Source organism: Taurulus bubalis (genome assembly GCF_910589615.1).
Source record: "Taurulus bubalis genome assembly, chromosome: 17".
Lineage (NCBI taxonomy): Eukaryota > Metazoa > Chordata > Actinopteri > Perciformes > Cottidae > Taurulus > Taurulus bubalis.
This window is the reverse complement of record NC_136605.1, coordinates 20,624,127-20,643,548: the sequence shown is the minus strand read 5'-3', so window position 1 is coordinate 20,643,548 and position 19,422 is coordinate 20,624,127. Positions and strand designations below refer to the sequence as shown.

The 19,422-nt window shown below is 43.2% G+C and overlaps 2 protein-coding genes and 1 long non-coding RNA gene across 3 annotated transcripts; all 3 read right to left on the bottom strand.

Annotated features, from left to right (window-relative positions):
- Window positions 1–2,658: 2,658 nt before the first annotated feature.
- Window positions 2,659–4,715, bottom strand: LOC306749515. The gene is made up of 6 exons (XR_013771183.1): window positions 4,471–4,715; window positions 4,218–4,280; window positions 3,765–3,954; window positions 3,509–3,577; window positions 3,082–3,155; window positions 2,659–2,742 (listed from the first exon to the last, which is right to left on the bottom strand). It is a non-coding gene; the product is annotated as an uncharacterized lncRNA (long non-coding RNA).
- Window positions 4,716–5,094: 379 nt separating this feature from the next.
- Window positions 5,095–8,577, bottom strand: rpl3 (ribosomal protein L3). The gene is made up of 9 exons (XM_079232813.1): window positions 8,563–8,577; window positions 7,808–8,000; window positions 7,387–7,555; window positions 6,913–7,048; window positions 6,531–6,717; window positions 6,180–6,442; window positions 5,996–6,091; window positions 5,600–5,719; window positions 5,095–5,241 (listed from the first exon to the last, which is right to left on the bottom strand). Exons 1-9 carry the CDS (start codon window positions 8,563–8,565, stop codon window positions 5,197–5,199), a joined length of 1,212 nt encoding a protein of 403 aa, XP_079088939.1. The 5' UTR covers window positions 8,566–8,577; the 3' UTR covers window positions 5,095–5,196.
- Window positions 8,578–10,794: 2,217 nt separating this feature from the next.
- On the bottom strand, window positions 10,795–17,993 carry slc25a39 (solute carrier family 25 member 39). The gene is made up of 12 exons (XM_079232817.1): window positions 17,843–17,993; window positions 16,503–16,608; window positions 15,539–15,598; window positions 15,326–15,370; window positions 14,647–14,756; window positions 14,486–14,553; window positions 13,741–13,865; window positions 13,482–13,655; window positions 13,056–13,165; window positions 12,372–12,453; window positions 12,207–12,287; window positions 10,795–11,835 (listed from the first exon to the last, which is right to left on the bottom strand). The coding sequence occupies exons 2-12, from the start codon at window positions 16,597–16,599 to the stop codon at window positions 11,717–11,719; spliced, it is 1,071 nt and encodes a 356-aa protein (XP_079088943.1). The 5' UTR covers window positions 16,600–16,608; window positions 17,843–17,993; the 3' UTR covers window positions 10,795–11,716.
- Between the last annotated feature and the right edge of the window lie 1,429 nt (window positions 17,994–19,422).

Below are 19,422 nucleotides of genomic sequence, written 5' to 3'. Positions count from 1 at the left end.
AAGCACGCACACACACACATGAAAGCGCAAGCACACACACACAAGCACGCACGCACACACATACACACACACAAGCACGCACGCACACACATACACACACGCTCAAACACACGCACAAGCACATACACACACACACAAGCACGCGCGCACACACACAAGCGCGCACGCACACACACGCACATACACACACACAAGCACACACACACGCAAGCACAGACAAGCACGCACACAAGCACACACACACACACGCACGCACACAAGCGCGCACGCACACACACACACAAGCACACACACACACACAAGCACACACACAAACAAGCACGCACACAAGCGCGCACGCACACACACACACAAGCACACACACACACACGCACAAGCACACACACACACACACAAGCACGCACACAAGCACGCACACACACACACACGCAAGCACACACACACACACACACACACACACACACACACACTCAAGCACACACACACATGCAAACCTTCAGTTGGTGGATGGGCGGCTCCATCATCAAAAATGTTTTTTTGTTGCAAACTGATTCCAAAGTGAAGTAAAACAACAACAGCACACAAAATGAACTCATGTGAGTCACAGAGATAAACCTTAACTGTGGACCAGACATCTGGGCTGATGCCCTGTGCTCGTCGTCAGGAGGTGCAAATGAACAGAATTATTGATTCATTATCAGGCGATTGATGCATTACTCCAACACTTGAGTAAATTCCATCAGTCCGGCAGGAGAGCAGATCCAACTGGACTCAGACATGCAGAATGACAAAAACACCCACAAATTGACATAAATAATAAAGGCAGAATAAACCACCACAAAACAGACAAAAAGTCCAGCATAAATATCCACACGATGCAAAGTGATGATAACGGGACACTAAATGACCAGAAATTGCTGCAAAATGACAATAAAGTGAAGTAATACAAACAAAAAAAAGATAAAAAATGATGAACAGATACTCACCGAACACAAAAAGACACAAGTCGACCTTGAAGTGAACGACTACAAGGTCGAGAAGCAAAAGTCTCTTCCTCCTCGTGGCTGGAGGACTTCTGGAGTTGCTAGTGATTGAGATTATTGCATAATAGAATATTTAAAGCTGTTTATTCAACTGAATAAACAATGTTTCTACGAACATCGTACAGTTTATTATGGCTTCATATTAAACCATTAAAGCATGTTTACTCATGTAAAGCAGATGGAGGACTGAACTCATGCAGCAGCAGAGGTTCTAATGGAGCAGAGGTTCTAAGAGACACGACCCCTCACCTGAACGGGCCTCTGTGTGTGTGTGTGTGGGGGTCAGAAGTCAGTGCCTCTGGAGGTTGTTACGCAACAGCAGAGCCGTCCTCTGGCCAGTGACACCCTGCGTCCACATGTCCTGCTGCTTTTTCGGGAGCGAGGCTCGGTGTCCTTTAGAGGATTGGTTTCTGCTTCGCCAGGGAAAACGTCAAACTCTTGACGCGTTGCTCAAGCGGTCCCTTCGGTCCCGGGTTAATAGAAGTAGGCGGGACCTTGAGAACCCTTTCAGGAAATCCACATTGCTGCTAAGAGTGCTGAATATTATGCAGCCGCGTCCCAGAGGCGCTTTGCAGGACGTCCGGCGGCCTCTCTGGGTCTTCCTCGTTACCTGCTGAAGCGGAGGTTTTGGGTTTGGCAGTGATGAGTCAGAATGGATGATGCGGGGCTTAATTACTGCCGTCAGCCGACTGAGCGGCGGCTCAAGGACACGCACAGACGCTTAAAACATGCAATGTCAGCTAAACCCGAAATGATTAGTTGAATGAAAACATTTCAACTATTGCAGGGTTCATACACATGTTGACCAACGCTTCCTAAATGACTTTAAACTAAAGTTCCATGAGCAAACATTTAGTGAAATCTGGGTGTAAACAGTAAAAAGTGAGTAAATGTATTTAAACTAACAATGAGAATACAAAGCATACAGTAAACCTTAAATGACACAATAGTTTGATTAAAAGAATAAACATTTATATAGATGCCTGTATGTGTGCCTGCTTATATTTTGAGCGTCTTTCTTTTAAAAGCATATTCATTATTTCAAACTCAGCGTAAATGAACAACATGAACACATGAATATAACACATTTACAAAGCTTTTGGGATTGCATTTTTTTTTCCAAGGACTTTTCCAGGCCTGTAAATAACATTTTAAAATACATGGCTTCTCCAGGTTTTCCGAGTGTAAGAACACTGCTAGTCTTTTTTTTTTTTTACAAATGCCAAACATTTAATTGCTCCAGCTTTGCAAAAACAGCTCTTGGCAGTTGCACATTCATAGTTTAAGCAAACAGGAAATTAGATAATTGTTGCCGCCCTACAAAAGCTGATCCACATCAGCATTAAGACGCTTTATATAATTGTGATTCGAGGTGAAACTGTACACTTCTGCTTCCATCTCCCATTCTGTATTTATTAGAAGTGTTTTGACAAATTCCCTGCAGTGTCGTAGCTTTTTTAAATTTCACTGAACTGAAGTTCTGGTCGGTTTATTAGTTTCATGAGACAAAGGTTTAGTGTGTTTATGCATCATAAAGGGACAACAACACCTTGCAATACATACTCCTCAAGTTTAGTCTACATATAAAGACAAATGAAACAAGACATGATCTTTGTTTTTTCACAACTTTTTATTTAACTCTGCAGAGACATGTGACGTAATGAGTCTCTTCCTTGGCGATGAGGTCATTCTTGAGTCCCTGTGAGAGAAAACATGACAAATCAGTTTGATGCAAACTCTTAGTGGACCATGTTTTAGGCTCCGAGCAGCCAGTTGTTCCCAGAGAGTGAACAGGGAGCACGCATAGGACGGCATGCTCCCCTGCCTCAATGGAGCTCAATATGGCACTGGATGGGTCACCATTGTTCATACTGAAGACTGAACCAGGTTACAAGGAGTGCGGAGACAAATAAAACATGCAGGACTTTGGGCTACATCAAAGGTTGAGCGTTTAAAAATCAGCGTTTCAAAAACAGTCGTCTCTTCCACAAGGCCTAGGACAATAGATGAAGCACATGAAGGTGTGAGTAAGTCTTACCATGAAGCCCACTGTCAGGTGTTGCTGCCGCTCAGCTGAACCTCCATCAGGTGAGACTTCTGCCTGTGACTCATCTGCAAAGAGGTAAACACCAGTCAGAGAGTGAACATGATCTGTACAGCGACATGTTTAGCTGTGAAGTCTGGAGGAAGGCAGCCAGTTGTTCCCAGAGAGGGAACAGAGAGCAAGAACAAAACGCCATGCTCTCTGCCTCACTGGGGCTCAATATGGCACTGGAATGGAACCCATCGTTCCAACTGAAGACAGAACCAGGTTACGTACAGTGCGGAGACAGACATGCAGCTTCTGATTTGGTGCTACAACGGTTATGTTTAAATCTGCATCTTAAATAGATTTGCATCTTCATCAGGTCTCTTTCACAAGACTGTAGAGATGTTACGCACATGACGGTGTGAGGAAGTCTTACCATGAAGTCCGCCTTGTGGGAGATGTTGCCGATGTTCAGACTTCTTCTGCTTCAGGGCAGCAGACGCATCTGCAAAGAGGTCACCGCAGGTCAGTACAGTGAAAACGATCTGTACAGCGACATGTTGGTGTAGCTGTGAAGTCTCAGAGGAAGGCAGCATGGAAAGGTATCCTCATGAGTGTCGGGCGCCATGCCTGACGCAAGATCCGTGGTCTCATCGCTGACAAGATATGATCAGTCATCTAATAACACCAACCTGTGTGTCCTTCATGGAATTGGTTCTTGTCCAGCCGCTTCAGGCCATAGTCATCCTGCCATTTCTTGCAGTACTTGGTGAAAGCCTTCTTGGAGCATGTGGTGTAGACAGAGGTGGATCTGGTCCTTCATAACCGCAGCGGAAGAACTCTGTAGCTTATTGTGTAGACGTTATGCAGTCTGAGTGATCCCTGAGAGAAGAGATAACGACCAAAATCAGTTTGATGCAAACTCTTAGTGGACCATGTTTTAGGCTCCGAGCAGCCAGTTGTTCCCAGAGAGTGAACAGGGAGCACGCATAGGACGGCATGCTCCCCTGCCTCAATGGAGCTCAATATGGCACTGGATGGGTCACCATTGTTCATACTGAAGACTGAACCAGGTTACATGGAGTGCGGAGACAAACTCACATTGGGAAAGATTTTAAGCACATGAAGGTGTGAGCAAGTCTTACCATGAAGTCCACTGTGTCAGAGATGTTGCAGCCGTTCAGCTGAACCTCCATCAGGTGACTCATCTGCAAAGAGGTCGCCGCAGGTCAGAACAGTGAAAACGATCTGTGCAGTGACACGTTGGTGTAGCTGTGAAGTCTCAGAGGAAGGCAGCATGGAAAGGTATCCTCATGAGTGTCGGGCGCCATGCCTGACGCAAGATCCGTGGTCTCATCACCGACAACTAAGACATGATGAGTTATCAATAACACTAACCTGTGTGGGAGATGATCTGGCAGTCCTTCATGAAGTAGAGTCCTTCTCCAGCGGCTTCTGGGTCTCATCACCCTGCTATTTATTGCAGTATTTGGTGAAAGTCTTGGGAGGAGTCTCCACGATGGTCACGGCCTCAACCACTTCTTTCTTGTTCACCTCTGCAGAACAAAAATATATAAAGTTAAGCATACATGTGAAAAGATGGACACTTTAAGTAAATCATAAATCTGTATGAACTGCGCTCAGTGCTCGACATTCAGCAAGGGGTTTAAACCCATTATGTCCGCCCGTCGAGAGACTCATCATAGACACAACTCTACATTTAAATAACAAGACAATACATATCCTCTACTTGCAAGACTGCAATAATATTTGTTTATAATAGGTGTCACTCTACTCACGTGAACGTTGTAGCCCAGGAAGGAGTCCTTGTCGTCATCCTGCCATTTCTTGCAGTATCTGTTTAAGTTAAAGGAAAAAAGGTTTAGTGTGCATATAGACACACGTGTATAATATATGCACAAAAATGACAATACACACCTTTCCATAGATACCGACCCAGTTGAGCTTAAAGACAAGCTTTCCTCCAATAGGACAATACCTTTAGTCTACATATAACAACTTAAATGAAACTGCGAAGACATAATCTTGGGTTTTTTCTTTTTATTAAACAACTCTGCAGAACAGTGATGGTGGCAGTTAACGAAGCAGAGACATGCGAGGACTTTATGCAGTCTCCTCCTTGACGATGCGGTCCTTCTTGAGTGGTCCCTGTGAGGAGAGAAAACGCGACAAAAATCAGTTTGATGCAACACTTTGTGGGCCGTGTTTCTGGGCTTCGAGCAGCCAGTTGTTCCCAGAGAGTGAACAGAGAGCAAGAACAAAACGCCATGCTCTCTGCCTCACTGGGGCTCAATATGGCACTGGAATGGAACCCCTTGTTCAAACTGAAGACAGAACCAGGTTACGTACAGTGCGGAGACAAACTAACACAGGACATTGGCAGAAGTGCAACGTTGCCGATCTGAGTGTTTAAAATGGCATTCATAAATAATTTCATCATGTCTCTTGTCGTAGCAGTGACTAGGAAAAGAACTTTTAGGCACATGGAGGCTTGAGGAAGTCTTACCATGAACGCCTTCTTCTCCTCGAAGGTCTGGAAACGTCCGTGACCGAACTTGGAGGTGGTGTCGATGAACTTGAGGTCGATCTTCTCAGTCGCACGACGGTTGGCCTGGACCAGCAGCGACTGGAAGAGAAAGGAAACGAGTTTAAGACTAGTTGTAGGAACACAAAAGATAACGGCTAGGTCTTTGTGGTAATCACATACAGGTGCAGTGTGCTGAAAGTATAAAATTAAGGGCCGTTGTCCGACTATATTCCATCTAGGCAATGAGCCTTATCTAAAGTAATCAAGAGCGCTCAATATAATCTTCCAGGTAGAAGTCAAGACAATAATTTCCCCTCCATAGTCCATTAATAAAATATGTCCAATATAAATAAGCTAGCTCTAATGAGTCCTCACCTTGCGCAGAGTCAGAACCCTCTTCTTGACGCCCACGACGCAGCCCTTCACCATGACGAAGTCATTTGTGACATTTCCATAGTGGACGAATCCACCCTGCAATCACAAAAAAATAAAGGAACGTTAGTTTCCGTCCAGTAAAGATCGATTCAACTGAAGCGCCGGATGCATGACAGTCGCTCACCAGGGGGTTGATGCTCTTGTTGGACAGATCGTACTCGGTGGAGGCGTTGTTCTTCACCAGCTTCCCGTCCTTGGTGTGGTAGCCCTGACCGATCTTGTAGATCTTCTTGTTGATCTCTGTACGATGGTGGTAACCCTTCTGACCAGCGCGGGCCACGGAGAAGGCCACGCGGGCAGGATGCCAGGCTCCGATACAAGCCACCTTACGCAGACCACGATGGGTTTTGCGGGGGAGCTTCTTTGTGTGCCAACGGCTGGTTACACCTGGAGGGACGAGAGATTTGAGTTTAGTCTTTACCGAGTGAATGCACAGCTCACTTCAGATGATGAAGCCGGCATAAACCGCTCTCACCCTTGTATCCGTGTCCCTTGGTGATGCCAATAACGTCGATCATCTCGTCCTGAGTGAACACGGTGTTGATGGCCACGGCCTGCTCCAGCTTCTCGCGGGCCCAGTCCACCTTGTCGGAGATGTTGCCGCCGTTGAGCTGCACCTCCATCAGGTGAGACTTCTTCTGCCTCACGGGCAGCAGACGCATCTGCAGAGATGTCCACGCAGGTCAGAACAGTGACAACGATCTGTACAGCGGCGCATTTGTTTAGCTGTGAAGTCTCAGAAGGAAGGCAGCATGGAAAGGTATCCTCATGTGTGTCGGGCGCCATGCCTGACGCTAGATCCGTGGTCTCGTCACTGACAACTAAGATATGATCAGTAATCCAATAACCACACTAACCTGTGTGTGGGCGATGACGCGGATGATCTGGCAGTACTTCTTCATGGAATTGAAGTCCTTCTCCAGCTGCTTCTTGCCCTCATCATCCTGCCATTTCTTGCAGTACTTGGTGAAAGCCTTCTTCTTGGACTTGTACCTGAGAGCGTAGACACAAGAGGTTGGCACTGGTCCTTCGTAACCCCAGAAGGGGCCAGCGGAAGAACTCAATGCGGAGCTGGTTGCACTCCCCTCTCCGTGTGGATCGGGGGCGCTTCTCCAACTAGTTTTTGGCTCATGGCACAGTTTCTAAGAAGCACTTTCCACTGGCCAGAGGAGCCCGGAGCTCATCAGGGCACAGGGCGCCTGAGCGGAGCTGCCACAGGGGCCACCGTAGTGTTAGACTCACTCAGTGAAAACACAGATCTTTAACAATTTCCACTGGGCAACTAACACCTGCTTCAAAATACTTAAAAGTGTATCGTGCGCGCGTCTCACCAGTTCTTGTAGAACCGACGTTTGCACTCGTCGCTGACGTGCTCGGCGAAGATGGTCTTGAAGGACCTCAGGCCGCGGGGCGTGTTGACGTAACCCACAACGCCGACCACGATCATGGGAGGAGTCTCCACGATGGTCACGGCCTCAACCACTTCTTTCTTGTTCACCTCTGCAGAACAAAATATAACGTTACGCTTTATACATGTGAAAAGATGTGACACTTTAAGTAAATCATTAATCTGCATGAACTGTGCTCAGTGCTCGACATTCAGCAAGGGGGTTTTAAACCCCATTATGTCCGCCCGTCGATAGACTCATCATAGACACAACTCCACATTTAAATAACTAAAAACCCAATACACATCTTCAACTTGCAAGACCGTATTAATGTCAGTTTATAATAATTTGAGTCACTACTCACTTGAGCCAGGTCGGTCGACCTCGCGGACGATGTGGGTCATGCCGGCCTTGTAGCCCAGGAAGGCCGTTAGGTGCACGGGCTTGCTCGGGTCATCCTTGGGGAAGCTCTTGGCCTTACCCCGGTGACGACGACTTCTCTTCCGGGGCAAGAAGCCCAGGGATCCGTGACGCGGAGCAGAAAATTTACGGTGAGACTGGAGGGAGGGGAAGAAACACATGGCGTTAGCTTTGAGATAACCACGACCTCACATGACGTGGCAGTATTACGTGAAAGTCAAGTAGACGAAGTCCATGAATATATAAACGCATGAACCAGGAAGCGACAGCTTCCCACACTATCGGCATGGTTAGCATTAGCTCACGTGAATGCGTGCGCTAATGCTAACCATGACATTCCGTCAAAGCGTGAGCTAATGCCAACAAACTGACATTACGTATGACAAGAGTTACGTCACACAAGTTTGTTTTAAGAAGCCAGAAATACATTAAAACTACTAAATAATGAGTAATATTGGCAAAAGTGCATTTACTTTGTAAGTTACAGGTATCGGCCTGTGTCAAGCCGCCATTTTGGATCACGGGTTGCCGGTATGAGATAGTATGAATCGCTTCTACTGAACTATCAGACTGAAATAATACAAACATATCTCAAGACAATAAGAACCATCTTGTGTGAGAGTGATACGAGTGGCTGGAATAAGTCAATAGCAACGGATGTGTCAGATGCTCGATGGATCGCTGGGAGATGAGACTCACCATGTCGTCTCCAATCCGATACAAAGAGGCCTACTGAAGGGAAGACGCTGATATATATACACCGCAAGTATCGCGAGATTCGGCGAGACTATCCTCCGAGAACATAGAACATATCTCACCCTGACGATGTGGTTCCACTCAGCGGCCGCTAGATGTCACTGTTTGACGTTACAAATCATTTAAATACATCACACAATAAATATGTTATTTACTTGGACGATACAACATATTTATTAATAACTCAAGTATACACAAAAGTAAATATGGCGTAGGAGGGTATTTCAGACAAACAGAAACAAGTAGTGAGTTTTAGAAATTGGAAATGATTGCTGTTATTAATTCCCACAACAGAATGATTATAACTAAATAAAAAATAAAGCTGTAAAAAGACCACAGAAAAGGTTTATGAATCTAATGAGAGAGACTTCAATTTGTCAAAGTATTGTATGATGTAATGTATAACTGACCAATGTTGAGAATGTCATTTTTAAGCCATAGAGAGAATGCATAGTCCAGTCTGGGCGGGAACAGGTGATTATCATGAATAGTATGGGGGTTATAGTAGATAGATATGTGAATAGGGGTTATAGTGGATAGATCTGTGAATAGGGGCTATAGTACATATATATGTGAATAGGGGTTATAGTACATATATATGTGAATAGGGGTTATAGTAGATAGATCTGTGAATAGGGGCTATAGTACATATATATGTGAATAGGGGTTATAGTACATATATATGTGAATAGGGGTTATAGTAGATAGATCTGTGAATAGGGGTTATAGTAGATAGATATGTGAATAGGGGTTATAGTAGATAGATCTGTGAATAGGGGCTATAGTACATATATATGTGAATAGGGGTTATAGTAGATATATATATGTGAATAGGGGTTATAGTAGATAGATCTGTGAATAGGGGTTATAGTAGATATATATATGTGAATAGGGGTTATAGTAGATAGATCTGTGAATAGGGGTTATAGTAAATATATATGTGAATAGGGGTTATAGTAGATATATATATGTGAATAGGGGTTATAGTAGATAGATCTGTGAATAGGGGTTATAGTAGATATATATATGTGAATAGGGGTTATAGTAGATAGATCTGTGAATAGGGGTTATAGTAAATATATATGTGAATAGGGGTTATAGTAGATAGATCTGTGAATGGGGGTTATAGTACATATATATGTGAATAGGGGTTATAGTAGATATATATGTGAATAGGGGTTATAGTACATATATATGTGAATAGGGGTTATAGTACATATATATGTGAATAGGGGTTATAGTAGATAGATCTGTGAATAGGGGTTATAGTACATATATATGTGAATGGGGGTTATAGTAAATATATATGTGAATAGGGGTTATAGTAGATATATATGTGAATAGGGGTTATAGTAGATATATATGTGAATAGGGGTTATAATAGATATATATGTGAATAGGGGTTATAGTAGATATATATGTGAATAGGGGTTATAGTAGATATATATGTGAATGGGGGTTATAGTACATATATATGTGAATAGGGGTTATAGTAGATATATATGTGAATAGGGGTTATAATAGATATATATGTGAATAGGGGTTATAGTAGATATATATGTGAATAGGGGTTATAGTAGATATATATGTGAATAGGGGTTATAGTAGATATATATGTGAATAGGGGTTATAGTAGATAGATCTGTGAATGGGGGTTATAGTAGATATATATGTGAATAGGGGTTATAGTAGATATATATGTGAATGGGGGTTATAGTAAATTTTGTGCAAAACTGTGCCAGAATTTTTAATGTTGTATCTACTATCGGGTGGATGAATATTTTCTCGGGGAGAATGATCATAGGGGTTACCAATCAAATGATATTTCTGAAATATATTTTTGTTCTCATTCAAGTACATCTGAAGACTGCATTTCACATAATTTAGAATACAATACTAATGTGTTTTAGTCAACTTAGATTACAACTGTATTAAAAAAGTTACTTTGAATGTGTGCGTATTTGATGAAATATACAATTTGGTGTTTAGTTTGTGTATTTTCTTGTTGTACTAAATTTCCCCTCGGGGGTTAATTAAGTATATATTCATTAATTTCATTATTTATATTATTGTCATGACGTTTTATGTACAACAGCCCTTCTCACTCATAACTAATGTAGACATTCAATGATGGTCATTTACAAACTGCTAACTACAAAATAATCACTCATGGTATAAAAATCAAGCCGTCTTCACATTTATTACCATTTCATTCATAAAAAACAGACAAACAGAAGACACACTTTTACACCTTTCAGGTTAAGGCATCAATATTTAGTTTTATGATTCAGTGTAGTAACAAGTTTAGATTTATATTGCAGGCAAGAAATCAAAAGCATTTCCTCCCCAGCATGAACGTTTACTTCATCGCTGCATAGCTTTGCAAAATGTGAGAACATCTGTGTGAATTTCAGGAAGTTCCCACAGAAAAATTGTGCTCAAATCTTATTGGATTTTTTATAATATATTCATAGCATAAACTGCTAAATTCACGTACCGATGGAAACAAATCTTCAGAGAAGGCGTGCTTACATTTTGCCATCAAACACGTCCTCGCCTTTCACATTTCAGATGGCTGACGGATCTGTTTTGTGTACTGGATAGATTTGATCGTTTGTAGCACTTTACAAGGATGTCAACACGTCATGCTGTGTACTGCTACAGGAATGCAGTAAAGCTAACGCTAACGCTAACGGATACAAACATGCCGTGCACTCGAGGCGATGCTAAATGTGGGAATGAGTGTTTTCCTCTGAGACTCATGCAACAGTGCTGCCGTGCAGTTTAAGCCCCAAACAGGGTTTGAATGTTCCCGTCGATCGATCGCCGTCCTTCACAGGTTTATCGTTTCAAAATGTGATTCGTGTCGTTCGTCTTCCTCGCTGAAAGCCCTGAAAAAACAAACTATTATCTTATTTTAAAAAGATACCCGTTTAAAGTTCACACAAATAAAATCGCCAAACATAAAAGTCTGTGGTCCTGAAGAGGATCTCTGAGTCTCCAGCCGGATGTACGGTGTCCCTCGAGGTCCATCTTCATCCGTTATGTTCACGCGGAAAAAAAACAAATCCAGGCTTCTGTCTCTTCTGCTCTGATCTCAGGTTCCCAGTCGCTCGCGGTCGAGGTTCATCTGCTGGAAGAAGGCCTTCCCGAACTCGTAGCTGCTGATCATGACGGCGCACGCCGGAGCCACTTTGATCACTCTGGGCATGAAACCTGGAGCGAGACGGAGAAGCAACGCAAACGTTCACGTGACATGAAGACAGTGCGGTTGTGTTTCACCAACGAGGATTCATTTAATCTAGGATTAGGGTCAGAGTTTAGTCAAACTAGACTTAAAATGGGTAAATACAGATGTTAAATTAAGCTGTAAATCAAAGTTTATTGATGGAAATTATAGTTTAAATGAAAATGAGTGCTTTTATGTGCTATAAAAGAGGGGGGGCCGTTAACTAGCATCATGAAACTCAAATGAACTTGATTATTATCTAAAAAAAAAAAAAGCAGCTTTACAAGTTAAACGTCCTCAAGTGAAGGTGAAGTGATCCTGGACCAGCTGGTGAGGTGCAGAGTGAACGCATGATTACCTGCAAAGAGGCCTCTGTAGCCCAGCTCAGCCCAGATCTCCTTCATTATGTGCAACGTGGACGTCGTTTTCTTTAAGGAAGCTGGGAGGAGCAGGAAGACGTTACCGTTTAGAACACACACACACACACACACACAATAAATAAAGTATAGATGTTAATACAGACCTCCCAGAGAGTCCATCTCTCCCAGCTGGATCTGTCTGCGCGTCTTCACCACGTCAAACGGCAGCGTGAGGATGGCAGCAATCTAGACACAAACACACACACACACACACACACACATACATATATATATTTATACACATCGTATACTGGAGAGCACACAGGCTGCAGCCCGTCGTCACACTTCAAACCGTTAGATATGATCTGTGTGTGAAGGAGACGTTCATATCAGTTATTGTAGAAACCAGACGATGCGTTCACTGCCCACAGCTGGAGTCTGAATCCTGTGTTTTCACAGTTCAAGTCATGTTTTCTTAAGGATCGGTTATATTATGTTTGTTCTCCCTTTGAGTTCAAACAGAAAAGAATAATAATGCTTTTTTAAATCTTATAAGGATATCAAGCTGTTATGAGGTTCTACCATTTACTGATAAATGTTAACGTCTGTAGAACCAATGATTGATGAAGGATGAAAGTAAAAGTCCCACTCATTTTCCTAAAGGCAAAATTAGGTGGAGCGCTTCTGAAACTTGGATTGGTTTGATATCTTATTAAACTGAGTCATCATTACAAAAGATGAACAACTAATATATATATATATATACATATATATATATATGTATATATATATATATATGGCTGTTGCATTATCCAGGAGTCATGTGGTTCCATGAAAGGAGGACTTACGGCTCCAGAGACGGCTCCCGCTGTGAAGCTGATGGAGAAGTTGGCCTGAGTCAGTCGGGACTCTTCACACAGCCGGGCCTTCACCAGCTCGTAGTTAAACCAGTACAACGCTGCAGACAGACACACACGATCACTTGTTGCTTTGCTCCACGTTACAGACATCTTTCTTATTTATTTATATATATATATATATATATATGTCACCGTAGAAACTATTCACATGGCAGGAAAAAGTTTAAACAAACTCCTCAAACAGCTCAAGTCACTACTTTTCCATCGTTAGCACCAACATGCTAACTCATTCAGCCGTGATCCGACTGTCTGACTGAAGACATTAAATGACAGCAGTCGAGTGAAATCTGCTGCAGGAGAAGCTCGACACAGGACACGAGGGCCGAATGTTTGAACGCTGCATTTGGCGCTCACCGGAGAAGGGCACGTCCCGGAGCACGGTCGGCCCCCAGCCCCTCCACAGCGACAGCAGCCCGTCCTGAGCCACGGCCGAGCGGATGCACACCCGCAGCTCGCCGTAGGTCAGCCGGCGGGCCTGCATCTTGGTCCGGACCAGCTCCAGAGGGCTGATCACCGTCACGGCGCCCACTGAAAACCACACGGGGGTCGTAAAGTAACCGAATTTAAACACGTAGACGTGATGTTTATCGGCGTGGGGCTGTGGTGGACTCACGCCTGGACAGACCGCCGGCCACCAGCGGGACCAGGCTGCCCTGGAAGCCCAGACCGGATCTCAGGAAGTCCCGCAGCTGGTCGTAGCAGGTGAAGTAGATGACGGTGGCGGGTACGGCCATGACACTGCGCACACACACACACACACACACACATCAGGATCAGAACCATTTATTGCCATGTATGTTTTCAAAGACAAGGAATTTGTCCTGGCGGGAGCTGCATAACATTTATCATTTAACAATAAAGTGCAATAAATGGGAGCATGAATATTTACAATTGCATCTACAGTAGAATATCAAATTAAAGTTTAAATAACGGAATACATATACGTGAACTAAGGACAGCACTGTACACTGCATGCCATATCAATGGAATGTTTTCATATCAAAAGAGAGATGGTTTAGTGTATTTGTGTTATTGTGAGACTAAAAAGCAGTAAAGTCACACAATAACACAAACTAACTAACTGGCAGTAAACCAGTAACGCCTGTGCTCTAGGAGGTAAAATGACTGGTTTTGTTCATGGAGTCTTTGAAGAGAGAAAAGATAACGTCTTCGGTTCCCCGTCGGAAAGATAAAGAGGTGAAAATATTCTGAATATATAGCGAACACTTCAACTGATTTTAACCTTCAAAGAATTATCTATAAATGCCTTTTCCAGAGAAAACGCTGTATATTACGGCATTCAAAGTAAAACCTGAATATAAGTAACGTGAATGTGTTGGTGATGAGGTGAGACTCACAGCGTGGGAGGAAGTCCGCTCCACAGAGACCGGAGTCCTTCGTGCCGAGTGATTTTCACAAAAGCGTCCTGCGTGCAACCGACAAGACAGACGGTCAAACACGTTCCGATTCATTTCGTTGGGCAGGAGGCGGTAAAAGCTGCCGATGTGCTCGTACTCACAAGCGTCCCGCTGAAACGAGTGGGTGTTTTGTACCAGCTGGTGCAGCTGGTTCTGTTCTGACACACGTAGATGTGATCCATCAGTCCGTTGCAGTACAGGAAACATTTCCCTGAGAGACGAAACACAAGCAGCGGTTAAACATACGGCGCGTGAGTTTTACAGAATAAAGTCCGTGACTCATGATGCATGCGACGGCAATGACCACAGGGTCGCTCAGGAGGGAACGTCCTGCCGCTGCTTACTCTGTGTGTTTATTTAGAGCCGGGTTAAGATATAGACTGTTGACAAAAGTCGAAAGAAATTCTAAAAAAAGATTCGCCCCCGAATACAGGCTTTACCAGGAAACAGAAACACAACATTTCCTCGGACGGGGTTACGAGAGTCGACCGGAGAGAGCGGTAGAACGAGAAGCACGGAGGAGGAGGAGTTTGGGAACACGTTCAGGGTCGCTTTGTGCCGCTTGAAACTCCTAAACTGTGAAATCTCATGAGGGCATGAAATGGTAGTTTAAAGCAGTTTAAAGCCACGTAACAAACAGATTCAACCGAAGGGCCGGAAAGCAAAAACATGGACGTTTAAGCGGGCAGAAAACATGTGAATTCGTCATGGAAAGTTGTGCGGCGGGTGCAATAAATATGGCCATGTTTCCGCATGCAGCGACGCAGGTCAGATACTTACACTTGGAAGGGCGGAGGACGCCGCCCGGCAGAGCAGATTCACAGGCTGCAGTCACCAAACAAAGCACGAAGCGGGGCAGAGAGGTGAAGAAACAAAGAGAGACGGTGTTGTGGGGTTAGAGAAGAATCACACGGAGGGCAGAAAGAAGCAGCCGTTACAAGCAAAGTTCATCTATGATCCAAAACCACAGAAGAAGAAGAGTCCTCGTCTCACCGTGGTGCAACGGGGTCTGCTGAGCCTGCAGCCGGATCTTCACAACGTCCAGCGGTGTGACTGAGAGCAAACGAGTGGAATTGTTAATTATCATACACAGACAGAGACACACACTCCGTCTGCAGCTCAAACTAAACAGTCGAGTCCTGCAGGAAACATGGAGGTCAGCACTATTGTTTTGTCCTCCCCATTGAGATCAATGGTCGTAGGCTAAAGAACAAACACCTCACTGCGTAATGGAAAGAGTAAAGTGAGTGAAGGCAGCACTGTTTACGTTGCACATTAGTTAATAACAACAAGTGTGCAGCAGACCAAGGATGGCTCTATAAAGTAAGGTATACTAGTGCCAAGTTCTGCACGTGCCTGTAAAGTTCAAGTTTTATAGTGGTGGACCAAAAAAAAAAAAAAAAAACTGCCATCTTAGTGTTAAACTTTGGGGAAAACAAGACCGGATCAGGGTTCATGCACATGTTGACCAGTGGGTTTCCATGACTTTTAACCAAATGTCCATGAGCAAACATTTAGTGAGATCTGGGTGTAAACAGTAAAAAGTGAGTAAATGTAGTATTTAAACTAACAATGAGAACACAAAGCATACAGTAAACCTTAAATGACACAAATGAATGAGACAATAGTTTGATTAAAAGAATAAACATTTATATAGATGTCTGCTTATATTTTGAGCGTCTTTCTTTTCATTATATCAATATTCATATCATATTCATTATTTCAAACTCGGCGTAAATGAACGACATGAGCACATGAATATAACACATTTCCATGACTTTTTTCTGAATTTTATTTTTTCCAACGACTTTTCCAGGCCTGGAAATAACTATTTTAAAATTCCATGACTTTTCCAGGTTTTCCATGACTGTAAGAACCCTGCAGAACATTGTGGAAAACTGCATTGGAAAGAATAATCTAAGTTGCCTTTCCCTAGTCTTTGTTTTCATGATCTCACCAAAAATCGACGTGAGGAGGGCTCCAGTGCCAGAGGCCAGCATCTGCTGCAGCGGAGAGATCGCAGCCACGGAGCCGCCGACGGCCCGGTCCTCCATCCTGCTCACCTGTCGGACCGAAAACAAAAACCCCCCACAGTGAGAACACGATGTTCTCCAACTAAACTGTTTTCTGTCAGTGTCTTTATCTTCCTGTGACGTAACACAACTCAAGAGGAGCGCTGGTGTTCCACTCTCTCTTTGTATCCTGTTGTAAAATTTGTATTGCTGTTGCGATACAGAAACGTTCCTGAAATGCAAGATAGTGACAGTGTCGTAAAGTCAGAGCTGGGTAAGTAAGTCGAGGCGTCGATGTTAAAATGGGGTCGTTGAAACGTTGCGATAGCTTATCTGCGATGTGCATGTCACCAGACAGTCACTCCTAATTAAGGGAGGGGGTCGCAGCAGTGTAATAAATGCCCTAAAGAAAGTCTCAACTTCTACTACTAAGTTAATGTTCTTTATTTGTTTTAATATACACATTAGCAGCAAATCCATCAATGTTTCTGCTGCGTAAGTAACATTTAAAATGTTCCTGTTTCACTGATTTACCTGTGTTGTTTTGTGTTGCTTCCATTGAGACTGTATTAATATACTTATTGTGCTTTAGTGTGACCTTAGTGGCCTTCAAGGTGTGTCTACCAAGTAAAGCTGCCTTTAACAAACAAGGTTTTAAAATCAAATAATAGCAGGAACCCCACAGACTCCAGGACGTAAGAGTAACTGACAGTTACACACTTCTGCACAACTCCAAAAAACTAGAAACTGTAATAACATGCTTGTTTTAAACATGTTTATTAGATTGTATAGTACATTTTATTATTGCTTTACCTGTATATATATATATATATATATATATATATATATATATATATATATATATATATATATATATATAAATGCTGCTGTAGCAAGTCCTCTTGCTGGATTAATAAACTAACTATATATCATTATAATACATAATATAAATGTATTTTACTATTGCACTGGCCGATCTCCAAGATAAATGCCCCGTATGTGCGACACACACACACACACACACACACACACACACACACACACACACACACACACACACACCTAAACCGAGAGCATGTTCCCTTCACCTTCACGACCCCACGATGCAACAACGACCTTCAATCACGTTTCATAAAATCCTCCATGAACACGCGAGTCCGTGACGTCACAGACAGCGTTACGCGACATTAGCAGCATTAAGCTAGCTTAAGTTAACGCGCTGACACACACACACAGACAACACAAAATAACGCCCCGCGTCCTCAGCTCCATGTCCGCAACTCACCTCTCTGCTTCAGCAGCCGGTGTGTCGTCGAGAAGCCGCGGCGTCTTCACCCATTTCAGGTGAAACGGCTCGTTTGAGGAGCGACACGTTAAGCCGCTCCGTCGCGCTGCAGTTCAGCCGTTGGCGTCTCCGTTGCGGACATGTTTTGTGTGTGCGTGTAGTCGGGGTTAAATCCAGCAATGAGGGGGCAGTTGGGTAAGTACGAGTGAGGACACAATGTTCACTAACGCGTAGTCAGCTCAACGCAGCGATGGACGCCCGTTAGTGGTGGAGAGACGCTGGTGCGCGTGTTATGAGGAGCGCGGTGCTAAAATGTCAGCGCCCGTCAGGCCACGCCCCCTTTCCCCCCTCCGCCGCTGTCGCTCTGGCGCCGCCTGGTGGCTACGTCACTGTAGCGCGCCGCAGCTGCCGCATGTAAACACGTTTTTTTTTGTTTTGTTTTTTAGATAATTATTTATTTAACAATTCCACATGTACAATTTCATAAATTGTCAATAAGAAAAATACATGTGAATACGTTTAAACGAACATGTCAGGGGGCAACGGTAGAGAGTGAAAAATAGACAATAGCATAAAATTAAGATAAGATAAGATAATCCTTTATTTACAGGATTTACAGCAGCATAGGTTAAAGTGCAAACAAGATAATTAGTAAAAAATAAAAACAAGTATTATAAATAAGCACATAAGCAATACAAAAATAGTAAAGAATCCACAATAACTGAAATATTATAAATAATATAAAATGTTATTAAAAAAGAAGACACTGAGGCACAAATTCTGATTGTAGAAATACAAACATATATCATAGGCAATGCATTCTGTTACTGTTCTCACGGCCTTTTTTGTTGGGACAGAATTTAAGAGTTTGTAGATCCATTTCAAACTTTTATTGTGAAGGATAAAACGGAAAGAGGAAAAGAGGAAAATGTTCTACTAGTGTGTGTAAAGAAATACATAAAGTGGTGGCCGTCTTGTGCAGACTAAGAGCCCCGTGTTATTAGTTTATTACTATTATAAAGTATAGGCGCTATCTCTCTCTCTCTCTCTCTCTCTCTCTCTCTCTCTCTCTCTATCTCTCTCTCTCTCTCTCTCTCTCTCTCTCTAGGGGGCGTGTCCATGACAAAGCAGGTCTCTCTCTCTCGGTTGTGTTATTTGGTGGTGAGACGCTTGTGAAACGCCGTCCTGCTCACAACAGCCTTTCCGTCTCTCTCAAGGTAAGAACACAAGAAACTTTGATCTTTGAGAACCTGAGACATTACTTGCTTTGTGAAGAAGTCATTTGAGTGACGATTCACGTTGTCAAACAGACATTTACAGTATTTACTACTTCATATTGTTTCAATTTGTTTAATATTTTCGTGTTAAACGTGCACAGTTTATTCTGACTAGCAGAGCTTTTCTTTAGACAAAGCACCTTTCTTTCTGATATGCAGGCTAAACGAAACTGAAAGTGGACTGTTGCTAAATTATTGGGAAATAAAGACAAAACCAGGAACCAACTCCAACTGAACCTGCACTGCAGGAAAGGTGGGAAATCCCCAATAGCCATCATTAGTTTTTCATTAGTCTCCCCCTGT